Raw genomic sequence first — 16,985 nt, forward strand, 5'->3', positions numbered from 1 at the left:
TTATGCGTGAGGCGGAACGGACGCAAACAAGTTTTCATATGCAAGTAGCGCACTTGAGTGTCATAAAAATATTGCCTTGCTTGGAGTGTGCTATCAATCAGGGTGGCTTGTGTCTGTTTTTGAAAACGGTTCCCTGATATGAATACGTTATCAGGACCCCCTTTAATGATGACACACTGGGAAGGCCTGCAGCTTTCAAAATGTCATGTCACTGAGGGTCCGGTTGATCCCCCCCATCGGCCAGCTGACACGAACAGATCTCCACTTGTGATTTACGAATACTCAAGCAGCGGGTGAGATGCAAAAGGCCCCTTATCAGTCAATCAATGCGGCGCTTTCTGCTAAGCCCCCGCCACATTCGGATGAAGCGAGATGCAGGGTGAGAAGATGTGTGAACCCATAGAGAAAACAAATTAACACTGGACGGAGCCTGGACCACTCTTGGTGCGAGCCGGTGGTAGTCGTGCTGCCATGTTTGCCGTCTGCGCTGCTGCTTTTTCAGCTCCAGTATAAAGTTGACAGCCTCTTGAGAGAAAAATATGCCAGAGTACTTTATTGGCAAAAAACGGTGCGCAGGCATTCTCTTTAAACACACTCTAGCGCTGCAGAAAGGCTTGTTTTTTTGCGGGCTTCTGTTATTTGCAGCAACAGGAAGAGGCATTTTGGTCATGTTTCATTGTGATGATCTCTTTAATGGACCCTTGTGAATGTTTTTCAGATGTGCAAAAAGACAAATTATCCATCCCCGCCTTTCAAAAGTTTCATTCGTAGGGTAAAACTGTCTTGCAGTGCTTTATTTTCCTGTCACAAGAGAATCAGAAAGGCTTTTGAAATACAGTCACATGGATCGGTATGTTCGCGAGTGAAATTTTGATAGACTGTTTTGGGTTCTATTTTCGTCCTTCAAAGGTCAGCATGTAATTGGTCCAAGGTCGGTTCCATCGCAGCTTGATTTGATTGAGGACAGCACTCATTATCTTGTCAGCTTTCTGTATGTCATGCCCTCCATCGTGGCACTGCATTGTTCATGGGGGAATCACAAGCCCAGCAAGACATAATTATTCTGCATATTTCAGGTAATTAAAGAACCAGGGGTTGACTCCATATTCAAAACCTATTTGCAACTCAGGGAATAATATGCGACCGAATCCCGGAGCGGGGATTTTTGCAAAGCCATATTCAACTGTGATAGGTTTCATTAATCCACTTGAACTTTTCTCAAATCTGTCACTCTTTCTGTTTTATGTATATCCTTTTTCTCACTCGAGTTCTTACTGATGTAGCATTTTCTTGGTGTGCAGCCTGGTAGCAGCATAGTCCATGGACCACCCACAATCCGTCCACTTGTCGTATGATATATGTACAAAACTGTCAAGTATAAGCAGAAAATCAGCAGTCTATCTGATTGGCTGATTGCATACAACTTCAGCGAGTCAGCCCACCTATCCTCAATGTCATGTTTACAAGGAAGTAGGGTGATACAGTGAGAGCCCATACTTTAGTTAAATACTTTTTAGCATTTCTCCATAATTTGAATTGAATCAGCTCAGCATTTTTGTGTGTAGATCAATTTGATTAAAGCAATTCTATTTCGTATCTCATTTTAGTTCTTTGGACTTTACAGTCTTTCCTGATACTGTATGTCACTATTAGGTGATTATTTAGGTTATTTACATAATTTTCACATTTGTTAAAGGTTGTCAAAGCTGTAAAATAGTCAATGATTTGGCCAAATCGTAATAATGTTTTGGACCGTTTATCGTTAACCAATTTGTATAATTGTGACAGCCCTAGCTGTACAGACATATTACTTTATAGAAGGATTTGGTCATCAGCTACTGTTCCTTCTGGATCATTGCATCGTTTGTTTCAGAGGAAGATGTAAGAATCAAGAAATCAGGTATATAATAAAAAGATCTAAGACCCATTTAAGTTCAGGCTTTGGTTGTTTGTATCGTTAGATACGTTAGATGTTATTTTTTTCCTTAGACTGGTCAAAGTGATTCACAGTGATGGCATTTTCCACCTGAGGCGGCATCAACCAGATGCTGACCAAGATCTCTTTCAATCCATCCCTGAGCCTCACACTTGTCTTGTTATCTTGCTTTAGTTTGTAAGCATCGAATTCCAAACTTCCTCAGTCTCTAAACCTGACCGTTTTTTCTTTCTTCTCCGCAGGGCCGTAACAGGACATAGAGAACCCATTCCAGATGACAGCAAAGACAACATCACCATCTTCACTCGAATCTTGGACCGCCTACTGGATGGTTACGACAACAGATTGCGCCCAGGACTTGGAGGTAACTAAACGGTTTTTCTTCCACACGGTCCCCAGTGTAAATATCCCTGCCTTATTGCTCAACAGTGATGAATTGCTTGATCGCCTCGTGGGACGAGTGTGACCTTCCTCAGCCGTCCTCAGCCTCGCTCTCATTATTGACATATTTTGTCAGGCGGCACTCTCGGAAGTCTCGCACCTCTCAGATCCATAACAGATTGTGTTTTGAAGCAGTGAAATTACTCATCTTCTCTCTGCACTGTAATTTTTATCAATAGGAAACGCTGTCGCAGAACACTGCTCTCTTGAGATCACTTACAAATCTTAAGTTTAAGGAGCCCCAGGAGACGCTTGTGTTACAGAACTCTGATAAAAATAAAGAAGTTTTGCCCACTACTGTGATGTTACGACCACCGAATGCTCCATTAATCTTCATGAAGAAGTTGATCGGTTCCCCTGATCATTGTGGTCAAGGGCCTCATTTTGATTCGTCTGCTATCTGAGGATCAGTGATATGGTGCCTATTCTGGCAACGCTTTTAAGTTTATTTTACTTTTGCGGTATATGTTGGTTTTAGTGACTGGTAATCCTCTCGAAAGTAAAATCGCATTCAGTCAGAGCATCAAAGTTTAAATGCTCTGATTTCCAGACATGAATGTGTCATATTCAGTCTCCTTATGACATTTTCAGAAACGGTCAGCTGAAATCCATTAGAGCATCTCCCTCTGTGTATGTTTATAATTCACCACGGAGGTCTGACAGAGTGAATCTCTAGTGACCTCTAAAAGTACAGGGCCTCAACTGTGAGCCCAGTGGTGGCCAGTCAAAAACCGTGATGTACATTTTTGATGAATGGGTGAATTCACATTGGCGCACTGAGAGCTGTGGCCCATTGCCACGGCGGAGCTGGATGGCTTCCATCGACTGTTCAGACAGACTTTTCTCTTCCTGTTGTCTGCGCAATTCTGGCCGCCGTCCAGTCAATTCTCTCAAGCTCCATCAAATCCTTCCGTTTCAGCCCTGTTTTAAAGTTCAGTACACAACTTTAAATCTTTTTTACAACTTTTCACGTCTATTAACTGGAACACTGAGACAAAATGACTCCATTCACTAACGCATAGCACAGGGTGCACTTAACCAGGTTAGGTTACCAAGGGGTACTTTTACATTTGATTTGTAAAATGTAGAATTTTTTTTATTAATAGACAATAAAACATTGCAGAAAACTATTTTCTATATGATGAAATCATAAAATAATAGTTATTTCATGTCTTAATTTAGCTCTTTCTTACATTTCAGAGAGTGTGACTGAAGTGAGAACAAACATCTATGTGACAAGCTTCGGACCAGTATCCGACACCGATATGGTACGTGAACTCTTTCGTTGCATTTATATATGAAGACTTTGGTGCCAAAATAAAAAACTCAGTTCTTTTCAAAAATCATGTCTTTTATTGTGCATTCCAATTAATATCAATCGAACTGCGATTGGTTTGTTTTGATTTAAGCCATAATAACTCTTCAGTTTCGACGTGTGTATTAGCTTCATTGGTGAAATTTTGTATACTTAGTTAAATCTTCATCTGCGCTAGTGTCAATATTTGTTTCAGATTTATTGCTTTTCAGAATGCGGCATGGTTTATTGTTGATGGTGGCAGATAACTGCATGTGAGAAAATGAGATGATTCCAATTTAGAAAGAATTGTATGTCATAGGATATGACACAGTACCGTCCTTAATTTCTCTCTGTCCCTGTGATTGTGTGAGCTCTATTTTCCTTTATGGACTCATTTAAGACCCAAGCTAATTGGTCGGGAGACGGCACAGAGAAATGCATGCGTCTCAATCACACACACAATTGGCTCTGGTACGCAAGAAGAATCGGCACTGCCGTGCGGCAGCACTTTGTATTTTTTATGAGATGTCATTTCTAATAGCGAGAAGACAACATCACGATCTGTCAAATTATACGGAGCGTGAGATGATACTCAAATTACGCAGCGATAATTATCAAGGTTAACGTTAACGTAATCGACCTATAAAGTTGCAAAATTAGAAAATTTAAAAATGGGGCTCCACTTCAAAAAGTAGAACAGCTGTTGTGAAAGACCAATTAAATTACATAATTTCTGTTGCACAAAGTACAATGTCTCAGGAAAGTTTAGCGGGGAATGTAATCTGTGGTGTATGAACCGTTTGAAATGTTCTCAGATGCATCCCAAAGTGTCTCTATCAAGATGTTTGGGCACAGCCCAAGCACCCAGATTCTGGTTAGGAAGTACCAGAGTCAGAAAAGTCAAATGATGATGCATTATAACCATCTCTCCACTGGCTGAGGACCACATGATCTCTTTGTTCCAGCCAAGAGGATTAATAGGTCAACCTCATCATCAAACCTATGTGAGCATATGAACTGAATGGTCAATCCCTGGACAATTGACCTGGGACATTACTCTGTAGGTGTACCTTTCATCACAGACCTAGAAGGACCTTTAAATAGTCCACTATTCCGCTTGATATCTTTTCATATTTCAACACTTGCCGTCCCCAAAATGTTCACTGGTATTTCTGCAGAAGTTTGCATACATCCTGTTCGTCACACAACTTTTTGCATTCATTACAGGATCTCCAGGGAAACCTTTGCCTCATGGTATTTCAAATATGCACAGCCTCAGCAACGTCAGCCCTCCTTAATGTAGTTCGCTGGATATTTGCTGTATTACGGAAATCACATTTTGACGTTTATATACTGAGCCTGCATTCTTCAACGCTTCAGCATCTTTTGAAGTTTTGCATACGATTCATCTTATTGTGAAGGTCTGAATGGAAAAACTCTTCATAATGCATTATTGATATATCAGATGGCCATAGATGTCAAGTCCTGTAGATGAATAGACTTGTATCTCTGAAGTCATGACTTCGCTGATCTAAACTGGCGGCTGTTTTCCCTGTACAAGATTTCTGGTCCTAGACTGTATTTATTCACAACTATATTAACTGTTTTCCTGCAGTCTGCTTAACGTATTCACTACAATTTACATTATGTTGACATTCATGCATCTGGCAGAGGCTCTTATCTGAAGCTACTACCAATTAAGCTAAAGTTTTTTTTCAAACCCGTTCCGGTTCTGTTTATCAAGTTTTTTTATTTCAGTTTCAAACCATTCCCCCGATTTGCACGTCGAGAGCTGTTTCAACAGTTTGTGCAAATGTCAGGTTTGCCTCTGATAACATTATCTGTTGTCAGGCTTTGTAGCGAGTCTCTTCCGTGATTCCGCTCACGCTTATCCAGATTTGTCACAGGCTCATTGTTCACATAACTTTGTGTGGATTAGCACCAGAGTACATCACAGAGCTCGCAGTGTTAAGACAAAACTGTTCTGACATCTACGGCTCGACATCTTTACCTCGTTGCTCTAGCGTTACACAGATATCCATCTGCTTCTCTTAGATGTGTGTTTATTAGGTCTCATTTAAGCCGAGCTGACACTACAGTAGCCTACTGTGAGATTACTTGAATTGCTATGGCACTTACACCACACAACAAAGTTTCTTATCATCTTTTTGTAGCAGCACGCACACTACACAACACAACGCAGACGAAGTGCACTAACAACAAATCCCAATTCTTCTACTTATACTATGCCCTTAAAGTTTGTACTGTTTTTGTTATGGAAAAGTATATGCATTTTAGTGTGTAGCAAAGCTTTATGCACGCACTGAGACATACTAACGCGAAACGGAAGTGGCCGTTGTTGCCTAGACGACACTGCGATCCTTAAATGTCACAAACATCAAAATACATCTCTTCCTTGCATTTAAACATTTATTCATTCATTATTTAATATAATGTTTACTGTATACTTACATTTATTAATTAAGCGAAGCATCGTTTATTTAACTTTATTAATGCAGTGGAGCGTCATAAGCTCCGCCCTCTTGTTGTGAGTTGTGGGTAATATCAGCCGTTAAGTGTCACACTTCGAATTTTGACCAGAAACAGTAGACCGTCCGGGTACTTTGAGGAGACTCATTTCAATATACTATGCTTTTGGACATCCTAGTTCTATTTTTCTAATACTATTTAAGACGGACAGTATGCGAATTGGGACGCAGCACTTGGTCGAGGAGCAGATGAAGTGTTATTAAAGGGTTTTCCATTTTCTGTTATACGGACTTGTTGCTTTAGGATAGTTTAAAATAGCTTTATATCTGTTTTACCAGCCATTTAACACGCTCTGTGATGTTAATGAATACATGCCAGCAGTGTTTAATTCCTCCATGCAATAATTTGACGTAAACCTTCTGCGCTGTGATTGGCTGGATTAGTTCCACAGTGTCACACAACAAGACCTAGGAAATCTGTCCACAACAGCAAAATCACGTAGTTTAAACTTGAGTTCTTTCGTTCTTTAGGATAGTTTAAAATAGCTCGCATTCATCAAAATGTAATATAAATTGTGTTCTAATGTAAATCATTAAAGAACATGGTAATAAGCATTAGACAGACCTGAACCTTTTTTATTAGAGCTTTCTGCACAACTCCAATGCTACAGATGCAAGATGTTCAAGTAAAGATGAGTATGCTGGTCTCAAAGCCACTTGACCACTGTTTTGATATGATGATAAACAGCTTTCATACATGCCTACATGCTGATTATAACTCTAAGATATTGATTTATTAATCTGCATATTCTTAATAAAACACTGTATATGTACTAGTAGAAAACATGTTGTAAAATGAATAGACATGTATAGGTACACACTGGGTCAAAAAGTGACAAACCAAATGTTGTGTTAAATTCAGTGTTGGATGTAGTTAATAACTGTAATTGAATTACCTTTGTAATTTAATGTAATATACACAATAGTGGCATTGACATCAAAAGTAAAAATTCAAAGTATAACTTTAAATTGCATGCTTTAATGTATCCTTCTCACATTTGGTCAGTTAATAAGAAAACTTAGTGCAGCTAAAGTTTTTATTAGAATAAATTAAAAGAGCCGTATCATGTCTATCCTGGAATCACTTAACTAATCAAGGTTGATACAGGATATAGAAGTAATTACAGCTTTTTTTGTGATATATTCACAGCGCACATCTATTTTCTCACGTAGGCCCATACCCACTAATTTTTCTGTGGTGTGTGTCAAAATTACTGACTAAGCTCAACATTGCAATGTCAAAATAAGTGAGGTGGCCAATCAAATGAAAGGAGGAGGGAGTTACTGCTACAGAGCGGATTCAACTTTACAGTAATCATACTTCATTTATTGCATTACTTTACTCGGTCTTGGACATCATGTAGTGCGTGGCAGGTGACGACATGCGCGTGACGTGCGACTTTACATAATGGCCATGGCTTTAAAATTGAGCTACCCGTCTGTCTCTGTAGCGTGATAAAAACGTCCACAACGTTACCAAAAGAACAAGAAGGCATGTGTTTTTGTACTATTTTCAGTCTTATTTAGTTTTGCCAAATTATGCATGTACAGATTTACATATTCAGCATTTATCCACTAGCAAAAAGTTGGTTTGACTGGACGTTCGATAGTCTGAATTTAGGGACCGTCTCAAAAGTTACATAGGCTTCACAATAATATACACGTTTCTAACTTCAATTGCATTTAAAGGGAATGACTTACAGTCACAAACCACCTGTACGGGGTTCATGTGGGTCTCAGCTTTAATGAAAACCTTTTACATTTTCAATATTTATTACAATAAACTGTCAAATAATATATTGTGTCTATTTCAGTGCTGTATGGGTTCATGCACAAAATATACCACTATTTAAAGCTCAATAGCATTTACAAGGAATGACTTACAAAACCAAATGGCCCCCACAATGGTTTGCTTAGTGTCCCCAGACGTCTAGGATCGGCACTGCCTTTAACACACAACAAATGACATACTAAGTGACTTAGTAATGTTTTAGCAGGTGACTAAAAACATTCAATATTAACATTAATAATATAATAATGAACTGTTTAGTGTTTGACGCTAGAAATGTTGAACATCCGACAGTATTCCCTGATGCAAATGACAAAATGCTGATTTAGATTAAAAATATGTCATTTACATGATTCATGTAATTTATAATTATCTGTCAATTCAGCATTTTATTTGGGATAAGACTAATTGTGTGCATATTGTAAATAATTTCATAAAAAACACTGTAAATTATAAATACAAATCTTCCAAAAAATTTACATTAGAAACAATGTCTGCATAGATCATTGTTTGTTGGATTTTAATTGTGCTTTTATATAAAGTACATATACATTTTTTAGTAGCTCTATTAAACATGAATTAGTGGTTAAGTTGTATCAAATTAGATGTAAGTTGTACATTAACTGTAAGTGTCTGTGTTATTGTAAATGGACTGATCATGAATAAGCTGTGTCCATGAATCTATGTAATATGGTTACCCAGTAGATGCTTTACAGAGACTGTGTTGATGAGAAATGTAAGGACAACATTTGTAAGGTATGAAACCACACCATCTAGACCAGGGATTTGTCATTTTTTTATCAGTAACACTTAGATCACTTTATCAAATGATCTGCATAACACAATCATGGAATGCACATATCATACTCACTCTACAGTTCTAGTAACATCTTTGGTCTTTTCTTCCGTCACCAGTTTTATCCATATTCTAAATCTTTGTCTTGAGGGGCAGCACAGTGTCAAAAATCCTTCTAAATATACTGTTCTGTTAAACAGCTGTGTGACTTCTTAAAATTTTCTGGGGCAAAATCAGCATCCCTGCGTCCGCTGGGTCTGACAATAGTCCCATTATATCACCGAGAATGAGACCACAGCCTCGACCGGGTGCCTGAGCTGTCAGTCATATTACAATGTTATGGAAGAAATTAGGACATGTGAAAAGAAATGGCCAATTCCAGCAGTACGGATGTGACATTTGCAGTCGAAACAAGAAACTTAACTTCTCAGAGAAAACGCAATTACCAAAATATCATGCTCGAAATGTATGTGTAATGATAAACCCCTGCCTTGTCCAGACAAATCCAGTTCAGATTGGTAAACGTACTTACGGACCTGATTAAAATAAACATTGAAACAATTTACTCAGTGGTCAGTTAGGTCGATTTAGGGTCGATTTAGATTATTATCATGCGATAGATGACATTTCAGTGAAATTGCATGAACGTCACATAACTGAAGAGACGAAGAAATGTACAGTACATTATAAATAAATGTACAGTATATTTCACTCAACAATGTGATCAGTCACATCGAAATACTACTTCTTATTGAATTCAGCTTTTCTTTATACTTTATTCCTTTTGCATTGATGCACAAGCTATTGAAAACAATTATTATGCACAAAGTGGGTCTAAAATGACCTGTGTTCATTTGCTATAATTTTTCATGCATGGCTGAGGGTTTTTGTTTCATCTTTTAAAAATAAATTATTTCAGCATTTATTATTCCATGATCTATGAAATCCATGATTTCCAAATCCAAAAGAATGAAGACCACATTTTGTTAAAATATTCATTTTAGTTATTATGTCATGGTTCTCGAGTGGTGAGACACGGAGAGAGGACCCAGGTGCAGACAGCGGGTAAGGGGTTAATATTTTTTTAGACCCACGTGGGGGTAACAGAACAAAACAGGGATACAATAACATGACAGGACAGGACTAAAACTAACTACACTTAAACAAGACTTAAATTAACTTTTGACATGAACTACAAATAACTAAACTAGAGTACAAGACACAAGAACTCACCACACAAACCAAAATGAACCAGCACAAGACAGAAGACACAAGGGCATTAAATAAGGGAGCAAATCAAGAGGGAAACAGGTGAAGGGCATTAATCAATAACGAGGGTAACAAGAGGATGGGAACATAGACGAGACCGGAGAGAGTGTATGGAAGGCCATAAGAACAATAATTGTCTCTCCCCACATAAAACATGAGGTTCTGTCATGATCCTGTCACTAAACCAAGAGAAACATGACATGATGCAGCAGAATCATGACATATTAAGACCAACACATTTACAGCTTGAAATATATTTATTTGTCAATTTGTATAAGTAATATATCAAAACTGACAACACTAATTTGAACTGTAGTTTTTCAGTAGCACAACTTCCGTGAATTGTTGTGACCAAATAAGAGAAAATAAACAGATAAAGTAAAATCACACCTTTCCAGTGCCACCTCACATTGCCAACTCAGTGCTTACATGCCTCACAAAACTGACAAATACATGTTTGTGCTTCTGCATCAGGACAAAGCATGACATAATCTTCTTCATCCTGTTCATCTCAAAAAACATTTCAGCATACAATCTAGAATAACTGGGACCAGCCATTCTAACATAAAATAACAAGAACACTGACACTGCACTGCTTTCGGTCACAGCTGGCCAAGATGGAATCCAAATCCTCTGTCCTGATTCTGCTAGACCTATCTACATCGTTTGACACTGCCAATCACCAGATACTGCTAGCAACCCTGTCATCTTTAGGAATCTCAGGCTCCCCTCTCCGCTGGTTCCAAATGCTACCTCTCCGGCAGATCCTTCAGGGTGTCATGGAGGGGCTCGCTGTCCACTGCTCACCACATGATCACCCTTAGGGATTGGTGCTTGTGCCGCTGCTTTTTTCCATCTACATGACTGATGATGCTTGCCTACAGGACTATCACTGGATCTGCACTGGCGTACTTTCACACCCTCCTACACTCCGACACCTATTTAAGAACCCTGCGTTCAGCAAACGAGCGGGGCCTTGTATTGCCTTCTAATAAGGGCAATACAAATTTACACTAACCCTCTCTCTTCTCTCAACAGGTAGTGGCCTAGCTTTTGTGGAAACTAGTAACGTTGTATTAGCACCAATCGTACTATTGCTCTTTTATGACATATTGCTTATTGCTCCATGAATTCTTTGCAAGTCACTTTAGACAAAAGTTTCTGCTAAATGACTAAATGTAAATGTAAAGAACATTTTCAAATGCACATCAGACACGCATGCATATAACCGTCACAACCCACAAACCCCCCGACCCCCAACCAAAGTCCATCGGAATGCCAGGGCTGATTGAAAGTTTCAGTCCAGCCCTGCTAACTGCATTGATATAGGACAAAAATAAAGAAATATGGAGAATGAGATATGAGGTTTCTGCCCAAAAACAACAATATAAACGTGTAAAATTGTATTCTATTCTGCTTTGTTGAAGCTAACATTCACTAGCTACAATAGAATATATCAAGATCATCTATTTAAACATGTTTCGGTAAGAATAGTAGATTTCAAGGTCAATGACTTAAGCAACCTTAGCCTAACATTCAAACATTATTTCAAGTTATTTTTCAGAAAATATCAGAAATTTCCGGTGGTTAAAAATATGCATCAATTTAGCAAAAGTTGTGAAATGTGTGGCAGATGAGGCAAAAATATGCAAGAGGTTCCTATATCTGTAATTGTTTTACCAATGTGTGTAAAATGTATGTAGAAATACAAACACTGTTTTGTTCATAAAATATGAAAGGACCTTGGAATTATCACCTTGGAAGGCTCTATCTTGTCAATTCGGAGTTATTCACATTTTCTTATTCTGTGACAACTTATTTACATTGTTATGTTATTTCAATATATTTTCTACATGTCTGGGCATCTTTGAATCTCAATATCTCAAACGTGCTAAGAGTGGAGGTAGAACCGCATGATTCTAAGGTGGCTAAAAGTATTTGTGTAGATAAAAAAGATAAAAGTAAATCAGAATCTAGATTTTTAATGAACACCTACAAGATTTAGCAAAGAAAGACTCAACCATGATTGAAATAACATTAGAAACGAAAACGTGTCATTTTAGAAGTACAAAAATATTCATAAAAAATTCAAATCAGTTAAATCCAAGTTAATTGAGAAATACCCGTAATACTAAATTATACAATTTCTTTCTTGCAAAGAGATAGAATAGAAATAGTCTGTTGCCATGTTGTGCATCAAAGGGTTCATTCCTCTCTGTGGCATTGAGTTGTGGGTAATATGAGCTGGTAAAGTGTTCATGGATCTGCTCTTTGAACCCATGAATCTATTAAACTATTCACTGATACTCATACATAGTACAGTTTGCAACACACAGATTCTGATTTCAAATATTTATTAACATTAAGGACAGATAGTATGCGAATAAGGATGCAGCTGTGCCATCTGTGTGTCTGTCTTGAGCACTCCGAAATTCGACCTCTAGGATGCCAACTTGTTAGGCAGTAAGGAAGCCTACTAGGTTTTAAAATGGAGCTATTAATTGAAACAAGGTCAAGAAAATGCTCATCAGGCGGATAAAAAGCAAAGCACTTATGCGGCGACATCATTTGCAGATCTTTCTATCGACAGACCTTTCTATCATCCTGCATTTCTTTCTTTCTTCAGTTCAGCCATTAACTGCTGGTTATTTCTGCAGTTTAAAATATAGAGGATGAGCTGTCGCTATGTTCTCAATCGCTCTTTTGATTGAACCAGTTCCACTTTCACCTCTGTCCTCCATCTCCTCCCGCAACATCCTCGTTCTCGTTGTTCATACAAATCTATCTTACATGCTTTCAGTGCTGTTTAGTTTAATATCCCCCATTTTCTGTTTTTGTTTCTGCTTTTTCCACCTGTCTCTTAAAAGATTTTGCTGTTCTGTCCAATTTTTTCGCTCGTCTGCACTGTCATTGCCCATTCCCCCTTTTCTCTATCTTGGGCTTCATCTGACAATTTAGGCCAAGCTAATCTGCCTCAGGTGATGTGTCGAGCCTCGCGCAAATTGAGGATGACATTGTTAGTCGGGGGCTCGTCCCGTTGCATAAAAAGTCCTTGAGTCAATTTTGAAGCTCAGGACACCATTATCTGCCACATTACTAGCCCAGAGCTTGAGATATTTTGTCATAGCCTGGATTCAAACTTGTGTCGCCCATGTGAGCACTGTTGTTTGGGAACCAGAATTCTTCAAAATATCTTCTTTTGTGTTCGACAGAAGAAAGTAGGCTTTAGAATGACATGGGGGTTAAGTGAATAATACTTTCTTGGATATCTTACCCATTTAAATAATAGTTTAAATACAATGATTAATATTAATACGTTATAATTTTAATATGAATGCTCACAAAACCAAAAATTATATAATTTAATTATAAAAAAGCTTCTCTTTGCCAAGATTGCCGGCTTGGATATATTTTCCGCTCTCATAAAGTTGAACATTTCCAAATGCTCACCGTTTGTTCTGCTCACTTCACACCTCAACATGTGCGGAAGCACACAGGGCCATGCACTTAGAAGAAATCTGAAGCGTGTATTTTTGTTAAAACACTTACATTTCTCTTGCTTTCTAAAAATAACTTTTCTGTAAAAATCCTCTGCTGGTTTTCTCGCATTTTGGGTTATTGGAATGGGAATGTTAGCTGTAATAACATTAGTAAGCAATTGTGTGTGTAATGTCATGTGGTTATACTTTCAAATCAGTGTTTTTAACGCTTTAATACTTTCATTTGAAAGTGGGTTATTCTAGTCACCACTTTATTTTATTTTCCTGCGGGAAGAGACAAAAGCCTTCTGAGTGGTTTGGGTTGCCAACTTACAGTACTGGATGTGTGGGCTGTCCATATCAGTCACTCTGTGTCCTCGCTTAAGGGAACGCAATAATCAAATTAAGTTTCCAAGAAGGATCAGATGAAAGTTAAGTGAGGATTACAGCCATTGTTGGCATGATTCTTTCAGGAAAAAAGCATCTTAAGCAATGTGCACCAACCAAACACAAGGTCTATAATTTGATTTTACAACAATAACTCATCTTTCTCCTAGCATGTTTACGCTCTTTCTTATAATTTGTTGCAGTGTTAAATGTTTCCCGCGCAGTGTCTAGAAGAGGACAATTTGCATCCTTAATGGGTGGCACCCATGAGGGCTGGTATTGTGTTTCCATAGCTACAAGTCGTTACGCCAGTTTGCACAAATCCATGCTGCGTAATTGCAAGGCGGAAGAAGAACCTTGTTTGCCAAGTCTCAGTCTTTAGATACTTATTCTCTCTTACATTTTGTTTGTTGCTATTACTCAATCTTGGATCTCTAATGAGCTTTCATTGTGATTGGCTGTGATAAATCATTTGGTTTGATTGCAATCAGGAGTTTGAATAATGAGTGCTTTATGATTTAATAGCATGGCCCGACTCTTGGGTGAGCAACTTTGTCATTTACCTTTGGACAAACTTTTTGACCTTGGTGTGAAACATTCTGCAGTGCCGTAGAGGCATTACTCTGGGCTCAAAGGATTTAATCCGACATGTCACATAATCAATAATAATTATAAGCGAGGATAATGTGACAGTTCGCTAAGAAAGCTAGTTAGGGGCAGAGGTAAGCAGCACCTGTTGAAATCACAGAATGCAAATGACGCCTGATCTTTCGGTGTGGTTTACAAAAAAGTGCAATCTGGAAATCATTTGTGTTTGTTTACTAAAGGTACTGAAAGTAAATGTATATAAAAAGTTATATAACTATTATATAAGTTAGTACAACCATTTTATTTTTGTTTTATGGGCAAATATTGACACCTGTGCTATCAGTATGCTGAAATCTATTTAAGGTTTATAAATAGCCATACCGTTGCTGAAATAATGCAGTTACGTTCACTTGTCTTGTTTTCAACCGACCCGTTTAAATTAAAAGACTGCTAATAAAACAAAAGTTAACGGATACTATTTTTAACAGTTAAAGTGATAGTTCACCAACAAATGACATTTCTGTCATTAGTTAATCACCCTCTTGTGATTTTTAACTGACTTTTTTTCATCTGCAGAACACAAAAGAAGATATTGGAAAGAAAGTTTGTAACGGAACAATGGCACTACCCATTTACTTTTATTGTATTGGAAAACAAAATCAATGCAAGTGAATGGGTACCGCCATCGGGTGAGTAAATGATGCCAGATATGAACTTTTTGGTGAACTATCCTTTTAATTGAAAACATTGTATTAATGTAGCACCATATTGGATGGGAAAATATGTATGAGCTATAAGCTAAAAAGTATGTTTGTGCTCCACTACCAGACATGTCTTAAGATTCTTCACAAACACATTCACAATAAGACCCAGGGCCGGCCCAAGCCTTTACAGGGCCCTAAGCAGAGTTGTAGTTGGGGTCCCCCTGTGCCCCCAATTCATTTTTAACTTCCTTTTACTTTAACCACAACCTGTTAAACACAATTTTAAAGCCAGACACAGCCCTTGATGATGATTTAATTCCCTTTTAATTTTTTTATTTAGTGTAATTACTTGATAACCATTAAAGTAATTTACAATATGCCCACAATTATTCTTAACCGTATCCCAAATAAACTGCTGAATTGACAGATAGTTATAAATTACACGAATCACATAAATTACATATTTTTAATCTAAATCAGCATTTTGTTGTTTGCAATTGCATCAACATTTCAATCGTCAAACACTTTAAAGTTGTCAAATATTGAATTTTTAAGTCACGGACATCTGTTGCAAAGCACTCTTTCAACTTAAAACTGAAGCGTCTTGCTGAACTACAACTAAAGACGTGACAGTAGCTTTGCCTTCTTTGATTGGTCACTGCTCGGCTTTGTAACCAATAACTCCCGCCCTCTTTCATTTGATTGGCCGCCTCACTTATTTTGATATTACAATGTTGCTTTTTAGTCAGTAATTTCACAAATGATGACATACACCACCGAAAAATAGTGGGCACGACCCTACGTGGGAAAACGGATGTGTGTCGTGAATATATCACAAAAAACCTGTAATTCCATGTGATCTTGGGCCCCCCTAGTGGTGGCGAGGCCCTAAGCAGCCGCATAGTTCGTTTATAAGGAGGGCCGGCTCTGATAAGACCCTATACGAACGATGACGATGATGAAAATGACTATATATAGACTATTGATTCAGTTGGCAATCTGGCAATCATTTGGATTTGCAAAGATAACAATAATAGACGTTCAGCGTAATAACTCGATTACATTATTCTTCAGTCCTAGAAAAATGGATGAACTGACACTACATGTTTTCTTATATTAGTGCCCAGTACTATTTTAAACCCCTGCTGCTCTACACAAATGCTTTCTCAGGGCTGTGTTTTGCCCGGAAGTCAAATGCGAAGACCTTCCAGTAGAAGTGGCAGTAATGGATGAGTGACAGCCAATCACATGCTGACAGGTCAGAGTAAAGAAAGCTTTCAAAAGATGCATTAGAGCTTATGTGGAAAAAAACAGAGCGGAGGAGAGACGGCCACTAAGGTAGAAGGTAAAAGCAGAAACTTTGAGCAACGAGAAAGGGAGTTGAGGATGTGTGAGACAAAGAAAAATAACAAACAGCCTAATTTGTTCCTATTACTCACTGGCCCATTTCTCTGTCTGCTCCGAACAGAGACGTCTTCGCTCGTATTTGGTAATTCCTTTCAGTATGGCAGGTGATTGTAACCAGCACACTTACTGTCCGCAAGTAATACAAGCAGGTCGTTATGAAATAATCAGCAATCATGCTGAAATGATGACCTGTTCGAATATATGATCTTATCATACCTCTTTAATAAGCGAGAGCTGTGCTTGAGTGTGAATAACACACATTCATATGTTAAAGAGAGAGCGTGGGGGATTTGCGAGGACTGTTGCCCACCTATTCGCAGTGTTTTTACAAATCCTTTTCTAA

The 16,985-nt window shown here is 38.1% G+C and overlaps 1 protein-coding gene across 1 annotated transcript in view; it reads left to right on the forward strand.

Moving 5' to 3' along the window:
- gabra3 (gamma-aminobutyric acid type A receptor subunit alpha3) overlaps nucleotides 1-16,985 on the forward strand; it is a gene marked incomplete at both ends in the record, with an annotated part of 104,824 nt that overhangs the window by 11,292 nt on the left and 76,547 nt on the right. Inside the window, 2 exons of the mRNA XM_079487484.1 lie at nucleotides 2,179-2,300; nucleotides 3,578-3,645. Of these exons, the coding sequence (XP_079343610.1) occupies nucleotides 2,179-2,300; nucleotides 3,578-3,645 (190 nt within the window). The remainder of the gene's footprint in view (nucleotides 1-2,178; nucleotides 2,301-3,577; nucleotides 3,646-16,985) is intronic.

Source organism: Barbatula barbatula (assembly GCF_947034865.1).
Source record: "Barbatula barbatula genome assembly, chromosome: 22".
Classification (NCBI taxonomy): Eukaryota; Metazoa; Chordata; class Actinopteri; order Cypriniformes; family Nemacheilidae; genus Barbatula; species Barbatula barbatula.